Genomic DNA, 27,054 nt, shown 5'->3' with positions numbered 1-27,054 from the left:
TAGGATTTGTATTGTTTTTTTTCTAACCAATGTGGTCAAATCTAGGCTGACACTCCAGTGCAGTAATGAGGGAGTGCTGCATTGTTGGATGTGCCATCTTTCAGATGAGACATTAAACCAAGATCCCGTTTGCCCTCGGTTGGGCGTAAAAGATCCCATGGCACTGTTTCAAAGAAGAGCTGGGAAGTTTTCTCCATGTCCTGGCCAATATTTATCCCTCAATCAACACCTAAAAACAGATTATCTGATCATTATCACATTGCTGTTTGTGGGACCTTGATGTGCGCAAATTGTCTGCTGCGTTTCCTACATTTCAATAGTGACTACACCTCAAAAGTGCTTAATTGGCTGTAAAGCTCTTTGGGATATCCTGAGGTCGTGAAAGGTGCTATATCAATGCAGGTCTTTTTTTTACTGACATCAATATCAAGCTTATACTTTATTCCTTTTTGTGCAAATCTGTTAGCAATTGCCGTTCCCTACTTGCATCAAACTTCACCCTAATTATCTTTCCTACACTACAGGCAAATCTGATGATACCATTCATGCAATTTTAGTATCTGGTGACAACTATTACTCCTACATTCACCAGAAATTGGCCAGAAATTAAATATTGGGCTGAAAGTAGCACTATAGTTTCTTTCCAGTGCAGCGGGAAGCAGCTGAGCACCAATTAAGCGATGAGTTTATAATATTTTGTTTGGACAATCTCTTCAATTTTTCAAAGTATGAATAGTCCAGTAATTGGAATGTCATAAGTTGTAAACTGAAATGAAAAATTATTTTTTGAAAAATCACATACAAGGTTTTTTAAAAAAAAAATTAAAAATTGCTGCATTTTGTTAATACCTCCTCTTAAGCTGCATGGAAAACATGGAGGTACAGTTGAAGTACATCATCTTTATTTTAAATGTAGGAGTGTTTTATTTCTCAAGTTGTAATTGCATATGTTATCTAATATTATCTTTAACAGCTCATCTGCTGCTGAAACCCTGATCCATGCCTTTATTATCTCTAGACTTGACTATTCTAATGCTCCCCTGGCCAGCCTCCCATCTTCTACCCTCCATTAACTTGAGCTCATCCCAAAAGTCTGCTGCCATATCCTAACTCACACCAAGTCCAGTTCATCCATCACTCCTGTGCTCGCTGACCTACATTGGCTCCTGGTCCGGGAACGCCTCAATTTTAAAATTCTCATCCTTGTTTTAAAATCCCTCCATGGCCTCGCCCTTCTGTATCTTTGTAACCTCCTACAACCCTTCAAGATCTCTGTGCTCCTCCAATTCTTGCCTCTTGCACATCCTCAGTTTTAATCACTCCACCATTGGTGGCCATGTCTTCAGCTGCCTAGGCCCTAAGCTCTGGAATTCCCTCCCTAAACTTCCCCGCCTCTCTACTTCTCTTGCCTCCTTTAAGATGCTCCTTAAAACCTACCTCTTTGGTCACCTGTCCTAGTATCTCCTTATGTGGCTCGGTGTCAAATTTTGTTTGATAATGGCACCCGTGAAGAGCCTTGAGACGTTTTACTATGTTAAAGGTGCTATATAAATGCAAGTTGTTGTTGTAATGTTGCTACAGACTACTTTGATATCAAAATATATGATCAGATCTGTAACACTTCCACTAAGGAAGCCATTTTAAAATCTATCTGGCAAATTGAAATCTCATACCTTGATGGTCTGCTGATGCATCAAATGTCATGATTTAGTTTGGTATTTTGCACCAAATAAATCTGTGAAGGCCCGGTGCACAAACTCGGCATGTTAGAATCTCAACTGGTTTTGTGTTTTGTTTTAGAGATTCACAGGCTGAAAGAAGAGGACGTGAATATACTCAATATAAAAGTACAATTCGACAAACAGCTGCTGAATGAGAGGACACTCAAAACACAGGTAAGTACAATGGAATCAGATCTTAATTGTTAATCTATCAATGTCCCTTTGCAACTTTCTGCTCCCATTTACACTACTTAATGTGCCACCTAACAGTATCACCAGAAAACTTGGATATACTGCTCTCTATTCCCTCTAAGTCATTTATAAATATAGTGAAAAGCTGTGGCCCCAGTACAGATCCCTAGGGGTCACCGCTAGTCACATCCTGCCAAATGGAGTACATACCCATTATCCCTACTTTCTGTCTCCTATCTCCTAACCAATTACCTACCCATGTCAAAAGGTTGCCTGCAATTCCATGCACTTCCATTTTTCCTAACATTCTCGTGTGGAACATTATTGAATGACTTCTGAAAGTCCATATAAATAACATACATAGACACTCCCTTATCTACCACGTTAGTGACCTCCTCAAAAAGTTCAACTAGATTAGTTAGCTATGACTTACCCTTTACAAATCCATGCTGGCTCTCTGATTAGTTCACATTTGTCCAGGTGCTCAGTCACTCTGTCCCCGATAACAGATTCTAGTAACTTCCCCACAGTGGACGTTAGACCAATAAGTCAATAATTTCCTAATTTATCTCTCCCACCCTTCTTAAATAATGGAGTGACATTGGCAATTTTCCAATCCAAGGGGACAGTTCGTGAATCAAGAGAGTTTTGGAAGATAATGACTAAAGCATCTATAATTTCCTCACCTACTTCTTTTAATACGCTGGGGTGGAAACCATCAGGTCCCGGAGATTTGTCTACCTTCATTCTCATTATTTTCTCCATTACAATACTTTTACTTATATTAAATCTCGTAAGTTCTTCCCCATGATTTATTTTTAGCTTTCCTCGTATCTCTGGTATATTATCCTCTTCCTCTACAGTGAAGACCGATACAAAGTAATTATTTAGCAAGTCTGCCATTTCCTGATTTTCAATTACAATATTCGCCTGTGTCTGTCCACATTACCCTTAGCCACCCTCTTTCTCCTAATATACGTAAAAACCTTTAGTGTTGTCCTTGATATCCCTTGCAAGTTTTTTCTCGTATTCCCTTTTTGCAGCTCTTACTACTTTCTTTGTATCCCTTTGCTGTTCTTTATATCTCTCCCAGTCCACTGGATCTCGACTATTCTTAGCATTTGTATAAGCCCTTTTAATTTTATACTATCACCTCTTTTGATGACCTAGGTTGTTTAATTACACAAGTGGAGCTCTTGCCCTTTAAGGGTATGTACAGATCTTGTTTTGTACTAAATACTTCTTTGAACGCCTCCTACTGTTCATCTGTAGTTTTATCCATGAACAGTTCTGCCCAACATACTGTGGTCAATTTCTGCCTCATCCCTTCAGTCAGCCGTACCTAAATTTAAGACCTTAGTTCGTGACTCGCCCTTCTTCCTCTCAAACCTAATATCGAATTCAATCACGTTATGGTCACTGTTAGCTCGGTGCTCCCTTACCATTAGATTGTTGACTAATTCTGGCTCATTACTCATCACTAATCTAGTATGGCCTGTCACCTTGTTGGTTCAAGAATATATTGTTCCAGAAAACTTGCCTTTTTTTTCCTTCCTCTCCCTTTTTCTCCCTTGTTTCACAAAAAGGAAACCGTCAAAAGCTTATTGCATTAAAGAGGGGGAACATTAGTGCCATCAATTGGATAGGACAATTTACAACCCAAAGCTTAATAATGTACTGGCCAGTTGTTTAAACGGCACCTTTTCTCAGGACTTGGAGCGCAGGCATAGAATCCTGAATGGCTTCATTTACTTTTCTAGCCAAATGTCCTTTAATGCATGCAATGGAACTATTACAATTTTAAGCAATACAAATCCTATCAATATGTTAAATTAAAGGTAATGGTTCTTGAGTTGATAAAAGTTAGCCAGTTTTTAAAATAATTACAAGTTTCTGAATTTCGTTATTTAATCTTGGCCTTAGATGAAAGTTTATGATTTGAGTCTCTAATGGTCAATTTTGTTATGTTAAGACTTTGTAAACTGTACATGCATCATCAGTTAGTGTTGCTGTATGGGGAAATTGAAGATTACGGTAAAGAATTGCAAAAGCACCACAAAATAGACAAGACTGCAGATATTTCTTAAAATGTGGAATCAACTTTTTTAATAAAAATATTCCAATATAGGTGTACAAACATTGTCAATGATCACATGGTAAACCTGACCAAAATTACAACTTTTATTTAAAAACAAGTGGATAATTTTAATTTATACATTGTGATAGCACAATGGTATCTTTGTAAAGTTTGTCATTAAGAGAGGCTTTTGGACTGGAACTCATTTTTCATTGATAAAATGCTTGGAGCATAGATGATATAAGCATACTACTGGAACTGTAAGCACAGAACTAGAGTGGGTAGAAAATTAAAGCAGCCTCTAGTGAGACTGGAGATTAGAAATAATTTACTTTGCTACACAGCACTGGACATTTAGAAAAGTAAGTATTGTTGCATTAAAAAGTAACTAAATAAATGTGATTTGGATTGGGATTGAACATTACTAAGGTAAGTAGAGATGGAGTCAATCCTTCTCTGACTCTGTAAATGTCCTGCTAAAGAATGCAATTAGATAAAATTGAATAATGTGGGTTAATACTTATAAATTTTATTCAATAACTGGACTATGTGGAGAAACGCTTCCAGAATCCTCCAAAGAACATACACTGGGTGGAGTCCACAATGGGGAAATTGTTTATTTTGAAGAAACTGCATTCTTGAATGGAAATTCACATCAAAATTATCATGTTTTATCATTTAGGCAGTCAATAAGCTAGCTGAGATTATGAATCGTAAGGACATGAAGCGGGACCATGGCAGACGTGGAACTGACACTGACGTTCGTAAAAAAGAAAAAGAAAATCGCAAACTGCAATTGGACCTAAGGTCAGAACGGGAAAAGTTAACACAAATGATGATCAAATACCAGAGAGAGCTCAATGATATGCAAGCGGTAAGATGATGCATGAAGTTTGCCATACAGGCAAAGATTTTTGCTACTCAAGAACGCAATTGTTCAAAATGTTTGTCTTGAGTGAAATGTACAGGTGCTGTCCATATTGTTCTGAAGCAGTACTTGGATTTCTGATGCTGTTGATATAGTCATAATAACCTCCAATGATAAGAGTGAATAGTGCAAGTTTCCACTCATTTGTTGGTCTTAATTCTGCAGGTGCAAACTAAAAATAGAAAAATGGACTGTGGTCCCATGCCAGGCTAGTAGAAATTTTGAACCCTTAAATGTGGACAATTTGCTTTATTGTTGCAAGCTGTCCTGATTTGTTAATTTCCTGTTCAACAGATTTGAAGATTTTTTAAAAAAACATTAACTAGCGAGCTTTCCCAATTTTTTTGTATAGTTTTCATCAAATTGTCATTTTCAAATCCCTAAAGCATTTTTGGAATTGATACACATTTTAAAAAAATAATTCACTAATTTAGATCTTAAAATCTGGCATAATTATGTGTGTTTAATATTCTTTCAATATAGTAGCGTTCATTACCAATACTTTTAGGATTTTTGTTGAAATGACGGATATAAAATAGAAGAACAATTTTTATACTGAGTTGATAATTAAGACTCAGCATTTTCAGATGAAAGATATCATGTTTTCTTTAACAGTAAAGTTGCTTGTGAATTAGGAAGTCTTGAAATCCCTACTTTCCCAGCTCTACATTATCCTCTTTATCAGAAGCCTTCACGCTTATTCTAACTGGCTGATAGGTGTGATCAATCTCCCTGGCAGTTTGTTGTAATTGCTTGCTTGCTTCTCCTAACCTAGTAGGACACTCAATAATAAGTAGTTCAATACATTTGTCCAGAGGAAAAAACTTGCCAATTGGAGATAACGCATTTGAAAGGCTAAAGCCTTCAGGATGGGAATCTGGCATTCCAATGCTGTATCGCGTCAGAAAATTTAGGTTATGCATTAAGAAAAACAGTTTAACCCAACTTTTGAATGCTACTTGGCTTAAGAAAGTGATTTGTTTAAATAATTGTTGTGTATTACATGGTTAGGAAGTCTGAAGTTGCAGCCTCAGACTAGTTAGGAATATTTTTATGACAGTTTACTGGAGACTAAGCTATTGGTGGAAAATAGGTTTGGAATGATTAAAATAATATGTTTTTCCTTAGCAAATATGCATTATTACAGATTACTATTGGTTTTGGTGTGTCATTTACTGTATTTTATATTTCTAGATTGTAGTGTATTACTTGAAGTAATCCTAACAATTTCTCTTCCCAGCAGAAAACCATAGATAACGGGACAAAACAAATATCTGGTATTAACAAATTTGTTGATCGTTATTTATATTGTGTAGCCTATGTATAACATGAAGAAAGTGGAAACTCCCTGGTGCAGTCAGTAGGAACTATATTTCCTTTCTCCTCTTCTCCTCTTCCCCCCCCCCCCCCCCCCCCACCCCCGCCACCACCCTCCCTCACACTGCATGGGCATGTATCCATGTGTGCCCACACATAAAACGCACACATTACTGCAGAATAAAAACTATTGTATCTTGTTAGTACTATAATATGAGTTCAAGTGGAGAGCAAGCACACTAAGAAGTGAACTGGTAACAGAATGAGGTGGAATCAGAGTGATAACGGTACTTGCATATCAGAAATTTAGCTTGAGGGGGAAGGAGGAGCATTGTGGTTTAATTGCAATTGAAGTCGATAAGAATATAAACTTAACTGTAAGTTAACTAACATATATAGTGAGAATGGCAGCACAGGAAGGAACAGTGAAGCACAGTTCCTGCAGGATATGGGAGTTTTGAGTGGCAGATGTTAATTCGAGTAAAAACATGTGCGGGAAGTGAGATTACTTGAAGGCAAGATCTCTGAACTTGAGGTAGAGTTGGAGACAATCCGACATGGGAGGGAGAGTGTTCTGGAGGAAAGGCTTGAGGGTAGTCACCCTGCTGAGAGAGAGGGAGCTGGCAGTGGTAGGGGAAAGAGTGGTGACTGTCCACAGATCACCTCGAGAGTAATGACCGTAATATGATCCGGTTAAAGGTCCAAATGAAAACTGAAAAAAAACGTACAAAAACAAAGGCACCAGATTGGAATAGGGCAGATTTTAGAAAGATGAGTGAGTTAGCTGAAGTGAGGTGGAAAGAGAAATTGGCATACACGACTGTTGATTAACAATGGGATACCTTAAAAAGGATATTACAGAATAAATATATACCATTTTTGAAAAAAAAAGACTACTTCAAGTTTCAGAATTGTGTGGATAAATAGTGGATAGAAACAATTAAAATTGAAGAAAAGGGCATATGCGGCCAATGGTACAATTAAAAAACATAAGAGAATATGAAAAATGAGGCAAGAGTTTAAGGAGAACAAGGAAGGAGTATGAGGAGAAATCTCAAAAATATTAAAAAGAATAGTAAAGTATTCTATAAAGATATTACTGAGAAGAGAATTGTTAATTATGAGGTCAGACCCCCAGGGGTGAGGAAAGTGAGTTAATAGCAGATAACCGGAAATTGGCAGGGTACTTAACAAGTACTTTGCTTCAGTGTTTACAAAAGAGAAGGATATTGGGGAGTTGGTACATCCTGAATTGGTTAAGAGTGAGAGAAGAGATATTACAATCAATAAAAAGTATTAGAGAAGTTAGATAAGCGAAGGGAGGACAAAGTGCTGGTACCTGATGATAGACATCCAAGATCCTGAGAGAAATGAGAGAAAAAATAGTGGAGGCCCTAGAAATTATGCTGGGTTTGTGCTGGAGGACTGTGATACCCAAGGGAGACAGAGCTAACCCGGGTAATTACAGTTCAATTAGTTTAACATCTGTGGTGGGGAAAATTTTACAATATTTAAAGATGAAATTACTAAATATCTAGATGAAGTGAAAATAATTAGAATCAGCCAATGTGGATTTCAGAAAGGAAAATTGTGCATGACAAACATGATTGAGTTCTTTGAGATGGTGGTGAATATGGTGGATGGGGACAGTGACAAGGTATCATACATGAAACTTTTGGTGAGGATAAAGGGGCTTGGAATTAGGAGGCGGGCAGCAAATTGGATTAAAAACTGGTTCATGGCCTCACCCCTTCCCATCTCTCTCTAATCTCCTCCAGTGGTACAGCACCCCCACCCCCCCCCACCGACCAAATCTCCATTCCCCTGACTCTGGCCTCTTGTTCTTCACCCCACTATCAGCAACAATGCCTTAAACCACCTTGGCCCCAAGCTCTGGAATTCCTTCCCTGAACCCCTCTCCTTTAAGATCCTTCTTAAAACCCACCTCTTTGACCAAGCTTTTGGTCACCCCTCCAAATATCTCCTTCTTTGGCTTGATGTCCATATTTTCTTTTAGCCTCTGAAGTGCCTTCGGACATTTTCTCTGCATTAAAGGTGCAATATACATGGAAGTTGTTGTAGAAGAAAGGAATCAAGGGCAGTTTCTCACAGTGGCTAGAAGTCTGTAGCAGTGTCCCACAGAGTTCTGTTCTGGAACCATTTCTTTTCACTGTGTACATCAATGATTTAGATGTAGAGCTGGAGGGCGTGGTGTCCAAATTTGGAGACAATACAAAAAAGGAGGGATAGTAAATAACCCTGAGGACCAAAATAAGCTGTAAGGATAAGATGGTGAAATGGGCAAAAAAAAGGCAGATGGAATTCAATGTGAGATGGTACATTTTTGTTTTGAAAAAAGAAGTAATAATTATGGGGGAAAGCTCGGCAATGTGGAAGAGCAGAAGGGATTGGAGGGTTCAGATTCACAACTTAAAAGCAGCACCTCAAGTGGATAAAGATATGGGGAGTTTAGTGATTGAAGCAATGACTGTATCAACTTTTAAGAAGAGGTAAGATAGGTGGTTGAAGAGAATAGGATAAAGGGATATGGCACACTGGATTAGAACCACTGTTCATGTGGAGGATTAACACTAACATGAACTTGTTGGGCCTAATGGCCTCTTTCCATGTTGTAATTCTATGTATATTCTATAAATATTTGAAGCAGAAGTACATACAGGGCTATGGGAAGCGAGCAAGGCACTCAGATTAGATTTGGATTGCTGTAGCTAAGATCCAGCGCAGATACATTGAGCAGAATGGCAACTTCCTGTGCTGAACGGTTCTGTGTCCATTATACTGACAAACATATAGGGCTCGATTTTTGGGCGTTTGTGGCGGGGGGCTCCAAAAATCGGGGATTCCCGGGACGGGTCCGGAGCCTGGCTCCAACCCGCCCACTTCGGGGTGCCCCAGTGATGCGCTTAGATGCGCGCGCAGCCCCCGCATGCGGGACTGCTGCCGGCAATTAAAGCTTTAATTGCCGGTAGGATCCCACTTAAACCAATTAAGTAGATAGTTCAGGTTGTTTGCAGACCTGATTTGTAGGATATTTTATGTAAGGAGTTGCACAACACCAGGTTATAGTCCAACAGCTTTATTTGAAATCACAAGCTTTCGGAGCTTTGCTCCTTCGTCAGGTGAGTGAAGGGTTCCATAAAGGCACCGCATTGTTCTCTGACTATATATGCGGTGCCTTTATCCAAAAGCTTGTGATTTCAAATAAAGCTGTTGGACTATAACCTGGTGTTGTGCAACTCCTTACATTTGTCCACCCCAGTCCATCACCGGCATCTCCACATCTAGGATATTTTAGGAGGGGTGTTGATTTTCAACTCAACTGTTACTGTTTTCCGTACTGGGGGAAACACTCCCAGTTGAAATGGACGTGTTGCAGCCACCAGCCTGTGGCAGCTGCAAAGGTCCATTTGACAGGTGGTGGGGGGAGACCCTCACTCATTGCGGGAGGCCACTCTGTCACTTTGGACAAAGTTTGGCCACCACCACCCTCCTAACAATAAAATTCACAAACTTGCACACTTACCCCGGTGTTCAGACACATTTACCTACCTTGCGGACCGCCCCAAATGTACATCTTCCGGATAGGGGCCGCTGTAGCTGCAGTCATGACCTCCTCAGAGGACGAACAGCATCGCCGGCCATGCCGTCCACCTCTGACACGTGGAGCTCCACAACACAGTGCTGTGACACGTCCACCTGCACAGTAAGAGGGAGGGCAACGGCAGAGAGAGATGCGTCGCAGAAGGCACTACCCTTGCCACAGGGTCTACAGACCAAGGCTCAGCTTCCTGGACCTCTCTGAGCAGCAGTGCACATGGAGACTCAGAATCACTCGACATGTAGTCGTGGACATCTGCAGCCTCCTTCATGCCGAGCTGCTCCAGGCTGGCCCGAGCACCATCTTCTTACCTGTTGCTGTCAAAGTCACCACTGCCCTCAACAACTTCTCCTTCGCATCCTTCCAGGGTGCCACCGGGGGCATCGCCGACATCTCTGTCGTCTGCACAAAAGAGCCCTGAAAATACACCTATACCCCCTCTGCAGTGACACAATGGGTGGCATTAGTTGTGGGTCTTCATGGTGATCCTCAGGAAAGGGCATTATTGCACAAACCAGACCAGATTCGCAAAGACATGACAGTAGTGGTGACAATATAATATGTAATGTGAGTTGATCAGAAATCAAATATAAGTAAAAACCATGACAAACCCTCAAACACCCTGGTGCATCCTCTTCATGCTCACGACACGTTTGCCTTATGTTTCCTACTACACATATGTGATGTATGCCCTGTGGCTGCAGCACAGGTAGTGGCAGGTTGGGTGAGGCTGACTGTGAAAGAGTTGCATGAGAGGGCGAGTATGAGATGGAGCCATGAGATTATATGAGGATTGGGTTGAGTGGTAGTGGCGGGATGAGTACTGGCGAGGTGAGTAAGTGCAGGTAAGATGAGGATGAGGTTTGAGTGGGTGTGAGGAGTGATGTGACAGAGTAGTGTTGGCAGTGCAGAAGGAGGTGTGGGGTGGGAGCGGTGATGTGGCAGACGGAGTGTAGGGGAATGAATAAGTGTACTCATTTCGGCTGACCTACATAGGTCATTGAAGCGCCTCCTGCACTCTATGCAGGTGCGTGATATGTTGGTGTTGCAGGTGACCTCCTCTACCACCTCGAGCCAGGCTTTCATGGTGGCAGAGGCAGGCCACTTCCTCCCGTCTGCCGAGTAGAAGATCTCTGTCCTCCTCCTCCTCACCCCATCCAGTAGGACCTGAAGTGAGGCATCATTAAACCTGGGAGCAGCCTTTCCCCTGGGCTGCTCCATGCTGTAATTTTGGCTCCTTTCTGCAGCATCAGTCAGTGGAGGAATGCTCCTTAAAATAGGGCTCCTCCAGCTGACAGCCTATGATGTGAGTGCGCAGTCCGCCCGCTGCGCAGCTTTCCGGTGCGAAACCCGGAAGCCAAGGTAAGTGCCTTCAATTAGGCTGCGATCGCGTGCGGAGCACCCCGAATTCACTGGGCACATTATCCACGCGCCCAGTCGACCCCCCCCCCGCTGCCAACCTGCCTCCCTCCTAATATCGAGCCCATAATCTCAAAGTAAGGAATCCTCTGGGGAAGAGTGATCATAATATGATAGAATTTCACATTGAGTTCGAGAATGATGTATCTAAGTCGGAAACTAGAGTCTTAAGCTTAAACAAAGCCAATTACATAAATATGAGGGGCGAGTTGGCTACGGTTGATTGGGAAATTAGATTACAAGATATGAGGGTAGAAAAGCAATGGTAAACATTTAAAGAAATATTTCATAATTCTCAATGAATATACATTCCATTGAGAAATAAAAACTCTACGGGAAAAGTGATCCATCCGTGGCTAACTAAAGAAGTTACGGATAGTATTAGATTAAAAGAAGAGGCTTATAATGTTGCCAAGTAGAGAGTAAGCCTGAAGATTGGGAGAGTTTTATGAACCAGCAAAGGATGACCAAAAAATTGATGGAGAAAATAGAATAGGAGAGTAAACTAGCAAGAAATATAAAAACAGATTGTAAGAGCTCCTACAAATATGTAAAAGAAGAGAGTACCGAAAGTAAACATGGGTCCATTAGAGGCTGAGACAGGAGAAATTATAATGTGGAATAAGAAAATGGCAGAGAAGGTAAACAAATATTTTGTATCTGTCTTCACCATAGAAGACACATGAAGCATATCAGAAATAGTGGGGAACCAAAAGGCTAATGAGAGTGAAGAACATAAAGTAATTAAGATTAGTAAAGAAAAAGTACTGGAGAAATTAATGGGACTATAAGCTGACAAATCGGGGCCTAGATAGAGTGGATAGGAAGGACCTATTTCCCTTAGCAGAGAGGTCAGTAACCAGGGGGCATAGATTTAAAGTAATTGGTAGAAGGATTAGAGGGAAGCTGAGGAGAAATGTTTTCACCCAGATGGTGGTAGGGGATCTGGAACTCACTGCCTGAAAAGGTGGTAGAGGCAGAAACCCTCATCACATTTAAAAAGTACTTGGATATGCACTTAAAGTGCCATAACCTACAAGGCTATGGACCACGTGCTGGAAAGTGGGATTAGGCTGGAGAGCTCTTTTTCGGCTGGCACAGACATGATGGGCCTAATGGACGGCTTCTGTGGCGTAAATTTCTATGATTCTATGAAATCCCCTGGACCTGATGGCCTACATCCTAGGGTTCTAAAAGAGGTGGCTGCAGAAATAGTGGATGCATTGGTTGTGATCTTCCAAAATTCCCAAGATTCTGGAACGGTCCCAGTGGATTGGAAGGTAGCAAATGTAACACCGCTATTCAAGAAAGGAGGGAGAGAGAAAACGGGGAACTACAGGCTAGTTAGCCTGACATCAGTCGTCGGGAAAATGCTAGAATCCATTATTAGGGACATGGTAACAGGGCACTTCGAAAATCATAATATGATTAGGCAGAGTCAACATGGTTTTATCAAAGGGAAATCATGTTTGACAAATTTATTAGAGTTTTTTGAGGATGTATCTAGCAGGGTAGATAAAGGGGAACCAGTGAATGTAGTATATTTGGATTTTCAAAAGGCATTCGATAAGGTGACACACGAAAGGTTGTTATACAAGATAAGGGCTCATGGGGTTGGGGGTAATATATTAGCATGGATAGAGGATTGGTTAATGCACAGAAAACAGAGTCGGGATAAATGGGTCATCTTCAGGTTGGCAGGCTGTAACTGGTGGGGTGCCCCAAGGATCAGTGCTAGGGCATCAGTTATTTACAATCTGTATTAATGACTTAGGTGAAGGGACCAAGTGTCATGTATCCAAGTTTGCTGACGATACAAAGCTAGGTGGGAAAGCAGGTGTGAGGAGGACACAGAGTCCGCAAAGGGACATAGACAGGTTAAGTGAGTGGGCAAGAAGGTGGCAGATGGAGTATAATGTGGGGAAATGTGAGATAATTCATTTTAGTAGGAAGAATAGAAAAACAGAATTTTTTTTAAATGTTGAAAAACTATTAAATGCTGGTGTTCAGAGGGATTTTGGTGTCCTTGTCCACAAAACACAAAGTTAACATGCAGGTACAGCAAGCAATTAGGAAGGCAAATGGTATGTTGGTCTTTATTGCAAGGGGTTGGTGTCCAAGAGTAAGGCAGTCTTGCTGCAATTGTACAGGGATTTGGTAAGACCACACCCGGAGTACTGTGTACCGTTTTGGTATGCTTACCTAAGGAATGATATACTTGCCTTAGAGGCGGTGCAATGAAGGTTCACTAGATTGATTCCTGGGATGAGAGGGTTGTCCTATGAGGAGAGATTGAGTAGAATGGGCCTCTGTTCTCTGGAGTTCAGAAGAATGAGAGGTGATCTCATTGAAACATACAAGATTTTAAGAGGACTTGACTGGGTAGATGCTGAGAGGCTGTTTCCCCTGGCTGGAGAGTCTAGAACTCGGGGGCATAGTCCCAGGATAAGGGGTCAGCCATTTAGGACTGAGATGAGGAAAACCTTCTTCACTCAGAGGGTTGTGAATCTTTAGAATTCTCTACCTCAGAGGGCTATGGATGCTGAGTCGTTGAGTATATTGAAGGCTGAGATCGCTCGATTTTTGGACTCTGAGGGAATCAAGGGATATGGGGATCAGGCAGGAAAGTGGAGTTGAGGTCGAAGATCACCCATGGTCTTTTTGAATGGCGGAGCAGGTTTGAAGGGTTGTATGGCCTACTCCTGCTCCTATTTCTTATGTCCTTATAAAACAATAGTACCATACAAGGCTGAAATTCCATTAGTGTGCAACCTAACCCTGTTTCTTTGGCAGTTTATGGTATGAGATGAGGGTTTGAAGCATGTAACTTTTTTCCATGAAAATGATAGGACCTGCAAATTTGAGGGCTGACTGCATTCTTAAAAATGAAAAAGCAGATAAAAATGACCTGGAAAGAAAATGGAAAATGGCAAGTTTCATTAATGTTGAAATGGAATTTTGGTTATTTTCAGAGTTTTTTAAAAAAAAAAGGATTAGCTGGTATCAATGGGTATAATTTACCTATGCAACATTAATCTTCCCACAGCAAATTGCAGATGAAAGCCAGTTGCGAATTGAGCTGCAGATGGCACTAGACAGTAAAGACAGCGATATTGAACAACTTCGTTCACAACTGCAATCAATACATGCGGGACTAGACACTACTAGTATTGGCAGTGGGCCTGGTGATGCAGAAGCAGATGATGGATTTCCTGGTATGTATGTGTTTTTCCACAAAAGTAAAAAGACTTATTGTCTTTGGGTACTTGAAATAATTACTGTTCATAGTTTGGTTATATTTTAATGAAATAACTTTTCAATGTCCTGGTGAATGTTAGTTTAGTGTAATTTTAGTTAATTGACTATGTGTATGAAGTATGTGGCCTCCGAACAAAATTATACTCAAGAAAGATGTCTAATGTATTTTTGTTATTTTATACTTTTCTAATCAGTTTCTGGTTACTCATCGAAAATATTGTTTCAAACCCAAGAAATTGGTGGTAGTTTTTGAGTTTCTGTTTTTCTATCTTATAATGTTTAATTAAATACTGCTTGGATCCTGACTTACTAATAGTGTAGAAGCCAGGGCATTGATGCACTGGGGAGGATTCAAAGAAGAGCAATAAGGATAATACTAGGAGTTGGGGCTCGAAGCTATGCAGAAGGGCTTACAGAGCTGAACGCTTTTCACTGGAGAAAAATAGGTTCAGGTGATTGGACGGGAGGCACTAAGTGCTGAGAGGTGTAGATGATGTTGATGTGAACAGGCTAATTTGCCTTTGAGTGAGTGTAAAACTAGAGGGCACAGATTCAAAATCAGCAAGATCGAAGAGATTTGGACGCATCTTTCTTTCCTATAAAACAGTGGGTATGCAGAATAGACTCCTGGAAAAGACAATTGATGTGCCAATTAATTATCTCCTAAAGATAAAAAATAAATAGCTTGGTTGGGTACAGGACTGGGCATTATAGGGATGGGTGAAGGGTTATTTCATCGTATGGTAATTACTATAGCAGGAGAAGACCTTTGATCCAACTAGCCTGTCCATTGAATTAATCCCTTTCTTGTTTTAACTGCCAAGATAGCATTAATCTCTCTATAAATTATCTAGGCTACCAATGTGTTGATGCTTTTGGAAAAAAATCAATGTAATACAAATCCATAAGCACAGTATTTTGTAAAAAAAGTAGCTGTTAAGTTGGTGTATATTGTTCTCTCCAAGAGTGGTTATCTGGATAGGTATGGACTGGGACACAAGTTCCTGTGATATTGGTTTTCAGGGATTGGATATGTTCAATATTCAGAGTTGCAGGCCAGGATTAAATAGTGGAATTGAATGGAATGGGTGAATTGTTCTGGAGTTTTGCTTCCTTATCTTTGAGAATCAGACATTATTTGGAACCTTGCCACGGGAGATTAAATGGGTGGGGTTGAGTTCCTATTAGGATAGATGGTGCACATTTTGTAGATAGAGTAGGCTTGATGGTATTTTCTTGTTTATCCCTTTTTTAAAAAACTGCTGTTACTGCTTTTTTATCAGCATTGGTTAGTGATACACCCAGTGATTACTGGAGTGTTCCATATTTTGGGAAGCAGGGGATGAAATGGTCTGATGTGCCTTACAACAACAGAAGCCTCCTATAGATTCTGAAAGATTTGGGCGAACCTGATTTGGACCGCTTGGTCCTGACTCAAAATGAAAGCTGTTGCTTTCTGAAGTGGGGAGCAGAAGAAAAGCAGTTGTGAAACTATAAATAAAAGTGGCATCAGGAATTAACAGAAGCTTAAACAATCACTAAGACTTTCTACAGACAGCATCTTTTTACACTTGCTCAAATTAGAAGTTATTGCAAAATTGGGACTAAATACATAAAATATGCAACTATTCAAATTTGGAAGAGCAATGCAGACCTTTTAAGTAATACTGAGAGTCCAAAGCAAAATGTGTGGACAGTCTCAACCCTGCGGCCTTGAGTACACAGCATTAATTGGCAGTCCCATACAAGAGAGGCCACATTAGGTAGCAAAATTAAATGTGTTCCACTCTTATCGCAATGAGCGTAGAAATTCAGTATTCTTGTAAGATGTGCAATTATTAAAGTGCTTTCAAAACAAAGTTATTTTGTGTTGCAGTTTGGAAAAGAGCTGTGTTTCATCAAGCTACAAAAACACATTCTACAAACTTTTTTTTAAAATTGTGTACCGTTAACTTAGTAGTTTCTCTCTTCCTTCTACTACCTGATTATTTCTGTTCAGTTTAGTTTTTCATTTTCTAATCCTTTTCTACACTGACTTAAGCTATAAAAAATAAACATCTTTACTTTTCTACTTGTTTGTTGCCTTGGTTTTCTCAGTTCGTATCACCCAGTCCCACACTACGGAGTCCATGTCTTTTAGCTACAAGCGCTCTTCAACCTCTGTCACCATTGCCACTAAGCCCTCTTATTCTCACTTCCGTGACTCTGATTCTGAGTCTGACTCAGATGAAGACACAGAGTCCTTTGCACGCACACAGTCTGACTCTGAGCCTGAACCTGAACTTGAACCTGATTCTGCAGGTGACGTACTGCATGTACATCTGTGACTGAGCACCATTTGCTTTTTTCAATGTCAATTATTAGAGTCTGTCTAACAGTCTTTGTAAACACAAAGATTGAGATGCCAAATGTTGTTTGACAGAGAGTATAACCGCATGCAGGAGGATACAGAAGCAAAGAAAGTAGAAAATTGCATTTTTTAAATGGAGCAAAAGCTCTGTTTTACCTTTGTAAAAAGCTATACCTTAACCTCTTTTACTGGCATTGACCTACTTACAGGAACTTAATTTTAACCAATACATTTATTCAAAAGAGCCATTGAAAGTGCTGAAAGTGTAACCTTATTATTAACTTTTAATTAAGTTCTTGGCATGGCTGATCACCGTAACCTCTTGTGTGTTGATTATGTGGCTTTTGTTCTGGCTTACAATGCGAATTCAAAGATCAAGCTTGTTTTATCTTGTTTAGACTAGTTAATATTCATTTAGTTATTTGGACAAGTATAAGTTTAAGAATTTTATGCACATGTCAAATTTTAATTATTTTATCTTCAGTAAGTTTTGGGTATTAATGTGGCACTTTCTTTGAGTGCATAAGAGTTTTGTAGTAATAAATAGTGAGGAGGCTCAAGAAAGAGCTACACATTGCAGTCTAGTTTCAAATGAGGATTGAAAATAAAATATAGAGTTCTGTGGGTTTGGTTTCTAAATTTCTTCAATTTAAGGCTGACATATAAATTGATGCTCCCCTGAAGTTTTGAGGATGTGCTTCCAGTCTGGCAGCAATTTTCAAGGCTATATGGTTAGCAATAACCTGGATTACAAATTCTGATAGCTGTGAACCATAAAGTCAAAAGTGAATAGTTGACTCAGATTTTTATATTCAGAAAACTTACAAAATATGGTACTGGTTGTTAAAACTGCCAGGGAACCAAGTACAGATACCACCCAACTTGGATTGCCTGAATTTGTGGTCAACTGCTAATGCGGGAAAGTGGAGTTGAGGTCAAAGATCAGCCATGATCTTATTGAATGGTGGAGCAGGCTCGAGGGGCCGAATGGCCTACTCCTGCTCCTAATTCTTATGTTCTTATGTTCTTATGTTTTTTTTAAAATTGCATTTCCATTTTTAGAATCCAGGTTAGAAGGTTGGCTTTCCTTGCCTATGAGGAACAATACAAAGAAATTCCTATGGCGAAAACAGGTATGTTTGATCCTTTGAAAGAAGTTCCCTTTTAATTATCTGCATCAGCAATCATCAGCTCGATAAAGTATGTTGTTTGAAATCTAGCTTTGGGATATATACTGGTAGATCCCTGTGTAAGTTCTGGTTATGCGTGTGCAGTGGGACAGCCAGTAACATCTGTCTTTTATGGCATACAGTCAATGGTGGTAAGCAGAATGGGAGAATAATACACCTGCATACAGCTTTGGATGTTTTGATGAATGATTTCAGTAATCACCTGCTAAGTTCTACTTACAAGATTTTACTGATTTGCAGACATCAAAAATAAAATTTCCGTATAATTATCTGTGCGGAAAAATCTTTGGATAAAGTTTTTTTTGTAAATAAAGATCTTAGACATTTTGATTAGTAGAATTTCTGTAGCGCATATTAAAGATTTAACTAGGGTTGCTACTCATCCCCATCTTTGCTCCCTCAAGTCGAAGACTTGAATGGATCCAGTGCAAAATTGGTTTCGCCATCCATCATCAAATCTGGCTGGACCACATCAAGTGTTATCAAGACTCAGTCTCCTCTGTCAAAACTGCCCACTACTCCAGGATCATCCTGGAGCAAAGATAACCCCTTGCTTTTGTTTCTCCACTACTAACCATCTCCTCAAACCGGTCCCCTCCTCCTCCTCCCTCACTTCCAACAAGTGCGAGGACCTCATGGACATCTTTGTCATTAAGATTGAGTCCATTCGTCCATCTGCTTCCCTCCTTCCCCATGCCCACCGTCCAACCTCTTCTCTTTCCCCCCCCCCCCCCCCCCACACCCCCTTCCCCCTCAAAGCCTGCATCCTTCTGGTTTCTCTCCTATCACCCCTCTTGCCCACTCTGAGCACCCCTTGTCCATAAAACCTACTCTTGCTCCCTTGAACCCATTCCCATTAAATTACTGACCACTCACGTTCCCTTCTTGGCCCACACACTTGCTAACATTGCAAATGGTTCCCTCTGTTCTGTTACTGACCCTCTCCTTTTCAAAACAGCTGTCATCACACCATCCTCAAAAAAAACCCCACCCTCGTCCCGTGTCCTTGCAAACTACCATCCTAGGAACCTTCCTTTCCTCGTCAAAGTCCTTGAATGTGATATCACCCCACAAAACTGTGCCCATCTTTCCCGCATCGTCAGTTTTGAATCTCTGCAATCTCAGGTTTCTGCCCGTGCCACAGCACTGTAATGGCACTCATCAAAATGACATCGTCTGTGACCGTGGTGCATTTTCCCTCATGATCCTCTACTTTTTGCAGCCTTTGACAGAGTCGACTGCACCATCCTTCTCCAGTGCCTCTCTTCCGTTCTCCAGCTCAATGGGATTGCCCTCGCTTGGTTGTACTCTTACCTATTTGATCATAGCCAGAGCATCTCCAGAAATGACATCTCTTTCCATCCCCACACCTCTCATCTTCCACGCTCTGTAAACTTCAGTTCATCCAAAGTTCTGCTGTTCGTATCCTATCCTGCACGGAGTCCTGCTCACCCATCACTACTGTCCTTGCTGACCTACACTGATTTCTAGACCCCAATGCCACAAATTTAAAATTCTCATTTTCGTGTTTAAATCCCTTCATGGCCTTTCCCATCCCTAGCTAGGTAATCACCTCCAGCCCTACAACCCCACCCAGAACTCTGACTCTGGCCTCTGATGCATCTTTCTTTCTCCCCAAAAGGCTGTGGATACTGGGTAAATTGAGATTTTCAATATTGAGATTGATAGACTTTTGTTAGCTAAGGGTAGTGAGGAATATGGAGCAACAGTGGGTATGCAGTTGAGCCTGTTCAGCCACGATTTAATAGAATGGCTGAACAGGATCGAGGGGCTGAATGGCCTACTCCTGTTCCCATTGGTGGCTGTGCTGTAGGTATTTAGACTCCATGCTCTGGAATTCTGGCCCGAAACCCCTCCAGCCTCCCCTCCTTTAAGCCCTCCTTAAAACCCACGTCTTTGACCAAGCTTTTTGTCACCCCTCCAAATATCTCTTCCTTTGGCTCGGGGTCCATTTTTGCATAATTGTGCCTCTGCGAAGCACCTTGGGATGTTTTTCTATGTTAAAGGTGCTATATAAATGCAAGCTGTTGCGATATAACTGCTCATGTGATGAGTCTTAATAGAGGGATGGTACAGAAATTCTTTGGTTTCAGTATCTGATTTTAAAAAGAAATCAATTTGCAAACTTAAAGAATACCAGTCAAGACTTGTCTATCAGTTCAATTTGCCCTGAAATAAGTGTAATTTTTCTTCTGTTTTACAGTATGTAGTTGTGAGCAGTAAGAAGATCCTATTTTATGACAGTGAGCAGGACAAAGAATTGTCTAATCCGTCCATGGTGTTGGATATAGAGTAAGTAGCTACATATATTATAAAAAATTTAGTATTAAAGGAGTAGGTGATGCGTTGTTATAAGGGTCCTGCAGGTGAAGTGAGTTTGAGTAGTCTCGTTGTTAGTACAAACCCATCTGCCATTAGTGTTTCCATTTCTCATATCATTTGTCTTTGTAACTAACTGAATTTGCCAATTTAGCACATTCAAGGGAGCTTTATCTGTGTTTGGCCTGGACCATACCTTACTTTGGAATGTCTGATGCTGACAATTAGTGCCAAAAGTAGAAAGTGCATTCCCTTCCTTTGCATTGGCCTCCTTTACCTTTACGGTTATTTCCCGTGTTAACCTTTTGCTCTTAAGTACGGAGGGAGTCGATACAAAACTTTTATCATACATGCTGTCTTTTCTGGCCTCTGAAAATCATTCATTAGTTTCCCACATCAATAACAAATTAAAATGATTTTAAACATTAAAAGCAGACTACCCATAGGTATACCATGACAATACCTCTTGGAAGTGTTGGATATGAATGCAATTTTACTTCTGAGAGCCCTGTATTATTCATCCATTAGTTTTAGGTAGGTGCCCAAGTTATACTTGGGTGCCATATGGAACAATATATTATAAGTGGTGCTATGCTGGAATTGTCAGTGTCCAGATGGTGTGATCTGACTTCATTGATGTTTCATCTGTAAGTTTGCTGCCCCATTCACTTTCAGTTGCAATTCGCTCAGAAATGTAGAAGACATTCTCGAATGCCTGCCAGAAACTGTCAACAGTTTGTAAAGCCTCTGATCTACAGTTTAAATTAATCTTGAAATCTTTCATTGCTTTGTATTCGATGTCCTCCTGTGGTGTAAACGGGATTGCAGATAACAACTGAAAGTTCAAAAAAATGAACTTATTAAAATAAAATGCCCTGTAATTTTGGTAATGAATATTTGAGGCTGGTATGTACAGGTGTTTTAGTGTCTAACTTTACCCTGAGCAAGGTTAAATGTTGCTATGATGAAACTTCACGGGTACCTACACCATCTTCATTATTTTCTCATTATGATTCTTGTTTTCACTCTAGTATGAATGATGAAGTAGTTAGAAACTGTCAATCTTAGCAAGAGCTTCAAAAATTATTTAAATGAACAACTATTTTCAAAATGAAACACTGGATAAAAATAATAAAATTTATCCTCTGTTTAAAAATGTTCTATGTTTTTTCCCATAGTACAAAAATGTGCCTTATCTTTTCATGTTATGGTAACACATTATCAATCCAGCCAGATCTGCTTATCATCTGTAGTTTCCCAAGGTTAGATGCAGTGGTGGAAGCTTAGTGAACATATCTCACCTTTTTGTTCTGTGTTGTCATGTAAGATCATTATAGGAGAAAGAGGGTGAAGTGTTTAGGGAGATTAAAAAAAGAGAAGTGGGTTCTGGTCTGGTACAGCAATAAGAGTGGCTTTTACTTTCTCTTGATTTGGTTTTAAGTGAGTAAGTTTTAAAATTGACTTTGGAAATGGCTAGTGCTAGAATCACATCAGTTATGCCTGAGATTTTGCATTTTATCATTTTAATTTTGCTGCTTTTTCGTAGCAAACTTTTCCACGTTCGGCCAGTTACACAGGGTGATGTTTATAGAGCGGATGCCAAAGAGATTCCCAGAATATTTCAGGTAAGTGGGACTTTACTACATTTGCTTTTGAAACACAATGAAGAGCTGTCGTTTATACATAATCTTAAAACAAAATTTTAATTATGATCCATTTTAAGCTTTAAAACTGACTGACATTAAAATGGCTCTGTTGTATGCTTTATAGATCCTTTATGCTAATGAAGGAGAGAGCAGAAAGGAGCAGGAGTTTCCTGTGGAACCTCCTGCTTTGGGAGAGAAGTCGAGTTACGTTCCTCACAAAGGTCATGAATTTATACCAACGCTCTACCACTTCCCAACCAACTGTGAGGCCTGTCCCAAGCCACTGTGGCACATGTTTAAACCCCCACCAGCTCTGGAGTGTCGCCGTTGCCATATTAAATGCCACAAAGATCACATGGATAAAAAAGAGGACCTTATAGCACCATGTAAAGGTAGGTATCAGGACATGTCCACATTTTATATAGTGCAAAATAAGATGAATTATCAGTTTGCTTACAATTTAAAGCTCCACCTGCAATAAAATTCATCAAAAATTGCAGATTCCAAATAATTTGAAAGTGTGTTTGGAAAATTGCTTTTTGTAATTATGCAGTATTCTCCTTTTAATATGTGTTTGTAATTTAATTGATTTCTAATTGCATTTCTTTGCCGAACAGGTATTGAGATTTGGATTCTCTTCCCAACACTCTTTAGCCTTGCTCATCACAAAAGGCAACTTTTATGGCAGACCCACACCATCTGTGTACCAAAACATAACTTTAGAGTGTAGTGAATGGAATGTAACAAATCTACCTGTTTACCTCTGGTTTGTATTAAAACTAGTACAGGTTGCTCACAGGTATACTTCTAATCTCTGATTGTTGGAAAAACGCCATACTAACAAACTTGGGCTAAAACTAATGGTAGAATACAAAATTATACAGAAGCAAAAATCAGAAAAGATAGCATCACCGCACTTAACTCTCTCTAATACTTTAAGCTTTTATTAAAAGATCAAAATAAAAGTGTTATAAATTTCCCAGAATCCCTTTTCAATGTCCTTATAACTCCATCTTAGAAATTGTTGGGCACTTCTTGCTGGATTTAGCTGGAGTGATGTAGACATGCAGTTTCGACAAGTGAACTGAATTAAAAAAAATATTAGAGCTGCCGCTTGGGTATATCACACCTCTGAACCAAGGAGTCTTTTCCTTACTCAGAAAATTTCTTAGAAGAAGCCCCAGATCTTTTTTCAACAGGCAGGTAAACTATGTTTAATATAATTGTATCTTTAGATACTTGAATATACAGTTGTATCTTCCAGGTATTTGAATGTGAACTATTTCCCCCTTCCCTCATTCTGTTTGATTGCCAGATCAATTTCTCTGGTTTGTTTTCCCATAGACAGCCTGTTGGCATACCAAATGATTTAGTTGTTTTTAAAAAGACAGCTGGCGCTGATGAGAGGCATATAGATATTTAGAATTTTCAAGACCAGGACTAATTGCAGATGCAAGACTATGTATACAGGTAACTTACTGCCTGGTAAAGATTGGCTAGCTGCTATCTCTTTTCTTGCCCCCCCACAAGCCCCCTTTCACTATGCCCGTCCCCCGATGGTAATAGCCAACTGGACACAATGGATCCATAGAATTTGTGCATTTGCTTTGCTTACAGGCTGTCAAACCAAAATAACAAAGAAAAGCTTAATAGAAACCATGGCTTCAGCTTTTTAAAAACCAAGGTGCCCTAGTCTTTCTACAATTTAAATGAAAAGATGTCATATAGAAATTCTATAATTTAAACCAGGTCTGTTCCCCTTTTCCATCGCAAAGAGAATGTTAAATGGCATGTCATGTAATGCATGATTTATTTCACAAGTGAAGAAGTTCTACAAGTGGCAACTTCATTGCATGTTTTTGGAGGCTTCACTTAAATATAGGATAAGTTAGCCCTCCTGTATGCATCGTTGTATGCATGCACTGCATAGTTTGCCTGAGCCCTGTAGACCAGGAAGATCCTTTTATAGAGGTTCTGTTAGCTCATCTCAGCTGATGTAACAATTGGTTACAACAATTAGCCTAAGTATCCGTGCAAGAGAGGTGAAAACAGTCGCTGATTACTATTCAGTAAGCCCTGTATAGGAAGAAAGAAAAGAAACAACTTGCATTTATGTAGCACCTTTCATGACCTCAGGAGGTCACAAAATGCTTTACACTGCTTTTGAAGTGTAGTCACTATTGTAATGTAGGAAACAAAACAGTTAAATTGCACACAGTAAGGTCTCACAAACAGCAATGATATTTACCAGATAATCTGTTTTAGTGATGTTGGTTGAGGGATAAATATTGGCCAGTGTACCAGAGAGAATTCCCCTGCAGTTCTTCGAATAGTGCCATTGGATCTTTCACACAAGAACGTCTGGGATTTGAGGATTGAGCTCAGTTGCAATGATCCCCACAGTTGAATAACTCACCAGCATTTGCTGTCCAGAATTGTACTTAAAGATCACAGCTTGGTTGAGATATTGCCACTGGACCCAAATCCCAATTTGAATCAACTTCAGTATAGTAGGAAAGAGGATAGAAAATTGGAGGTAAAACTAGAGGAGACAGAAAGAAGTTCATTGTTTATTTCATGCACAGAAAGGAGTAATAATATTTAAAATCCAACTCTGTCACCAGATAATTCAAGTGTATCAGACCCAATGTGCTGTAGTGAAAATGGTTTAGTGACTCGCTTCCAGCTTTATTGTTGTACTTGCTACAAAGTATGCTTTTGCTGGGAGATCAGTGCTGGGCACATATGTTACAAAGCTAAAGGAAGCCAGTACAAGTAATATGGGGGAAGGAAGGCAACAATCCAGCAACCACACACTGTTGCAATTGCCAAAGGCAGATATGTCTACATTGTAACTAGGCATGTGAGGCAATCAGCATGGAACTGGGACTGAAACCACATGGTACATTAAAATATCTGTTTCCTCAATCTTTTACGCCTGGTATTTGTTTTATGTCATGATTAGACGTGTCTCTGGACACATGCACAGAAAATTTCACCCCAAAATTAAGCAAAATACATATTTTTTATGCTGATTGTTTCACACACACACGTTCCCATTTTTGAAAAGGACTCTTATGCAGTGCCCACAATTACTTCATTGCTGAAATCCTAAAAATAATTGGAAGGAGTTTCCCTTCAGTTAGTGTGTACCAAAAAGCCCAGCCACTGTTTGCATTTCAGTATCTTGAAATGGTTCACCAACAAGGTGAATTTAAGTACTGTTGGTGAATAATCAGGTTATTACTAGTTAAAAAAAACAGAATGAGAGAATGCTACTGGCTAGTCCAGTTAATCACAGATACTCCAAGGCCCTCGGTCTGATCTAGGGCAGGGGGGAATCTTGGGTGAAGTTTGGTTTGGTGGGGAAGGGAGGGATACGGCAGAGGCAACTGAACGGCTGATCTCAATCTCAGTGACAGAGAAGTCCATGAGCTCTCTTGGAGATGAGGGTGGAAGTGGCAGGGGAGAGGGGTTTAAGGAGGTGGTTGGTAGTGGAGAAAAGAAGCCAGGGGTTATCTTTATATTCCAGGATATCCAGCTTGATGTACTTGATGTGGTCCAGCCAGATCTGGCAGTGAATGGCTAAGCCAGTTGTGCGCCATAAACGTTTAATTCTGTGTCCCTTGGACTTAAGGGAGTGAAGAGGGGGCTCAGACCAAGGGGGTTGACCAGGGTGAGAGAGTAAAGGTTTTACTGGGGATAAGGGCATCAAAGCTGGAGGTGAGGGAGTGATTGAGCAGATTGTTAGTTACAGAAGTATCATGGCGAATGGAGAGCCAAAGGCTAGACAGTTGGGAGTTTGAAAGTGCTGTTGTAACTGACTTGGGGGGGGGGGGGGGGGGGGGAGAAGAGTTTTTTCAAAAGGCAGATGCAGAAGGAAGTGGGGTTGAAAGAGGGAAGATGGATGTGAGTGAAGAGGGATACAAAGAAGTGATCAGAGACAACTTTGTTGGCAAGGCAAGTTGAGATGGAGATCGAATTCACCGAGGATGAGATGTTGCTCGGTGCAGAGGCTGACCGGGGTTGGGGGGGGCAGGGTGTGGCAGTGAGGCTATCTCAGTGAGAAACTTGGCATTGTACTTGGGTGGGCAGTGGAGGATAAGGATTTTAAGGAGGAGAGGGGTGGAACAAGGTTTGGCGCTCAAAAGGAAGCGAAGGTGCCAAAGGACTAGGGGAACAGACCAAGGTGAGACTTGGTGATCAGGGCCACACTGCCACCGTGGTGGCAGGGCAGTTGGTGGAAGGTATAGCCAGGCAGGGAGGCTTCAGTAAGTGAGAAGACGTCATCACCTGTGAGCCAAGTTTCCATCAAGGCCATGGTGTCAATGCAACTTTTACATCTTTCTCTAGTATTTCTCCAGTCTCCCCCCATGCCTTCTCCGAACTCATCCATGAGACCCACCTCCTGCTATCTCGACCCCATTCCCACTAAACTGCTAATCACCCAATTTCCTGGCCCCCATGCTAGCTGATATTGTAAATGGTTCCCTCTTCTCAGGAACTGTACCCCTCCTTCCCTTTCAAATCTGCCGTCAAAACCCACTCCTCAAAAAACCCACCCTGGACCCTTCTGTCCTTGCAAACTACCGCCCCATCTCCAAACTCCCTTTCTTCTCAAGTCTTTGAATGTGTTGTCGCCTCCCAAATCCATGCACACCTTTCCCACAACTCCATGTTTGAACCGCCAATCTTGTTTCCGCCCCTGCCACAGCCCTAATCAAAGTTACAAATGATGTCTTATGTGACTGACCGTGGTGCATTTTCCCTCCTTGTCTTTCTCAACCCACTTGCAGCGTTGGCAATGTTGACCACACCATCCTTCTCCAACGCCTCTCCTCTGTTGTCCAGCTGGGTGTGACTGCCCTCGCCTGGTTTCACTATTACCTATCCAGTCATAGCCGGAGAATCTCCTGCAATGGCTTCTCTTCCTGCCACCGCACAGTTGCCTCTGGAGTTCCCCCAAGAATCTATCCTTGGCCCACTCAGATTTCTCG

At 40.6% G+C, this 27,054-nt stretch overlaps 1 protein-coding gene across 5 annotated transcripts in view; it reads left to right on the top strand.

Annotated features, from left to right (window-relative positions):
* rock2a (rho-associated, coiled-coil containing protein kinase 2a) overlaps positions 1 to 27,054 on the top strand; it is a 203,307-nt gene that overhangs the window by 164,005 nt on the left and 12,248 nt on the right. For 4 of the 5 annotated variants that reach the window (XM_067984274.1, XM_067984272.1, XM_067984273.1 and 1 more), the window contains 8 exons: positions 1,801 to 1,895; positions 4,673 to 4,864; positions 14,320 to 14,488; positions 16,629 to 16,832; positions 17,944 to 18,014; positions 20,296 to 20,384; positions 21,958 to 22,036; positions 22,182 to 22,449. In XM_067984274.1, coding sequence (XP_067840375.1) covers positions 1,801 to 1,895; positions 4,673 to 4,864; positions 14,320 to 14,488; positions 16,629 to 16,832; positions 17,944 to 18,014; positions 20,296 to 20,384; positions 21,958 to 22,036; positions 22,182 to 22,449 — 1,167 coding nt within the window. The remainder of the gene's footprint in view (positions 1 to 1,800; positions 1,896 to 4,672; positions 4,865 to 14,319; positions 14,489 to 16,628; positions 16,833 to 17,943; positions 18,015 to 20,295; positions 20,385 to 21,957; positions 22,037 to 22,181; positions 22,450 to 27,054) is intronic. The other variant, XM_067984276.1, reaches the window with a different exon arrangement.

This window comes from Heptranchias perlo, chromosome 5, assembly GCF_035084215.1.
Source record: "Heptranchias perlo isolate sHepPer1 chromosome 5, sHepPer1.hap1, whole genome shotgun sequence".
NCBI classification, from domain to species: Eukaryota; Metazoa; Chordata; class Chondrichthyes; order Hexanchiformes; family Hexanchidae; genus Heptranchias; species Heptranchias perlo.
The sequence above is the reverse complement of the archived record's forward strand: the minus strand, read 5'-3'. Positions and strand labels throughout refer to the sequence as shown.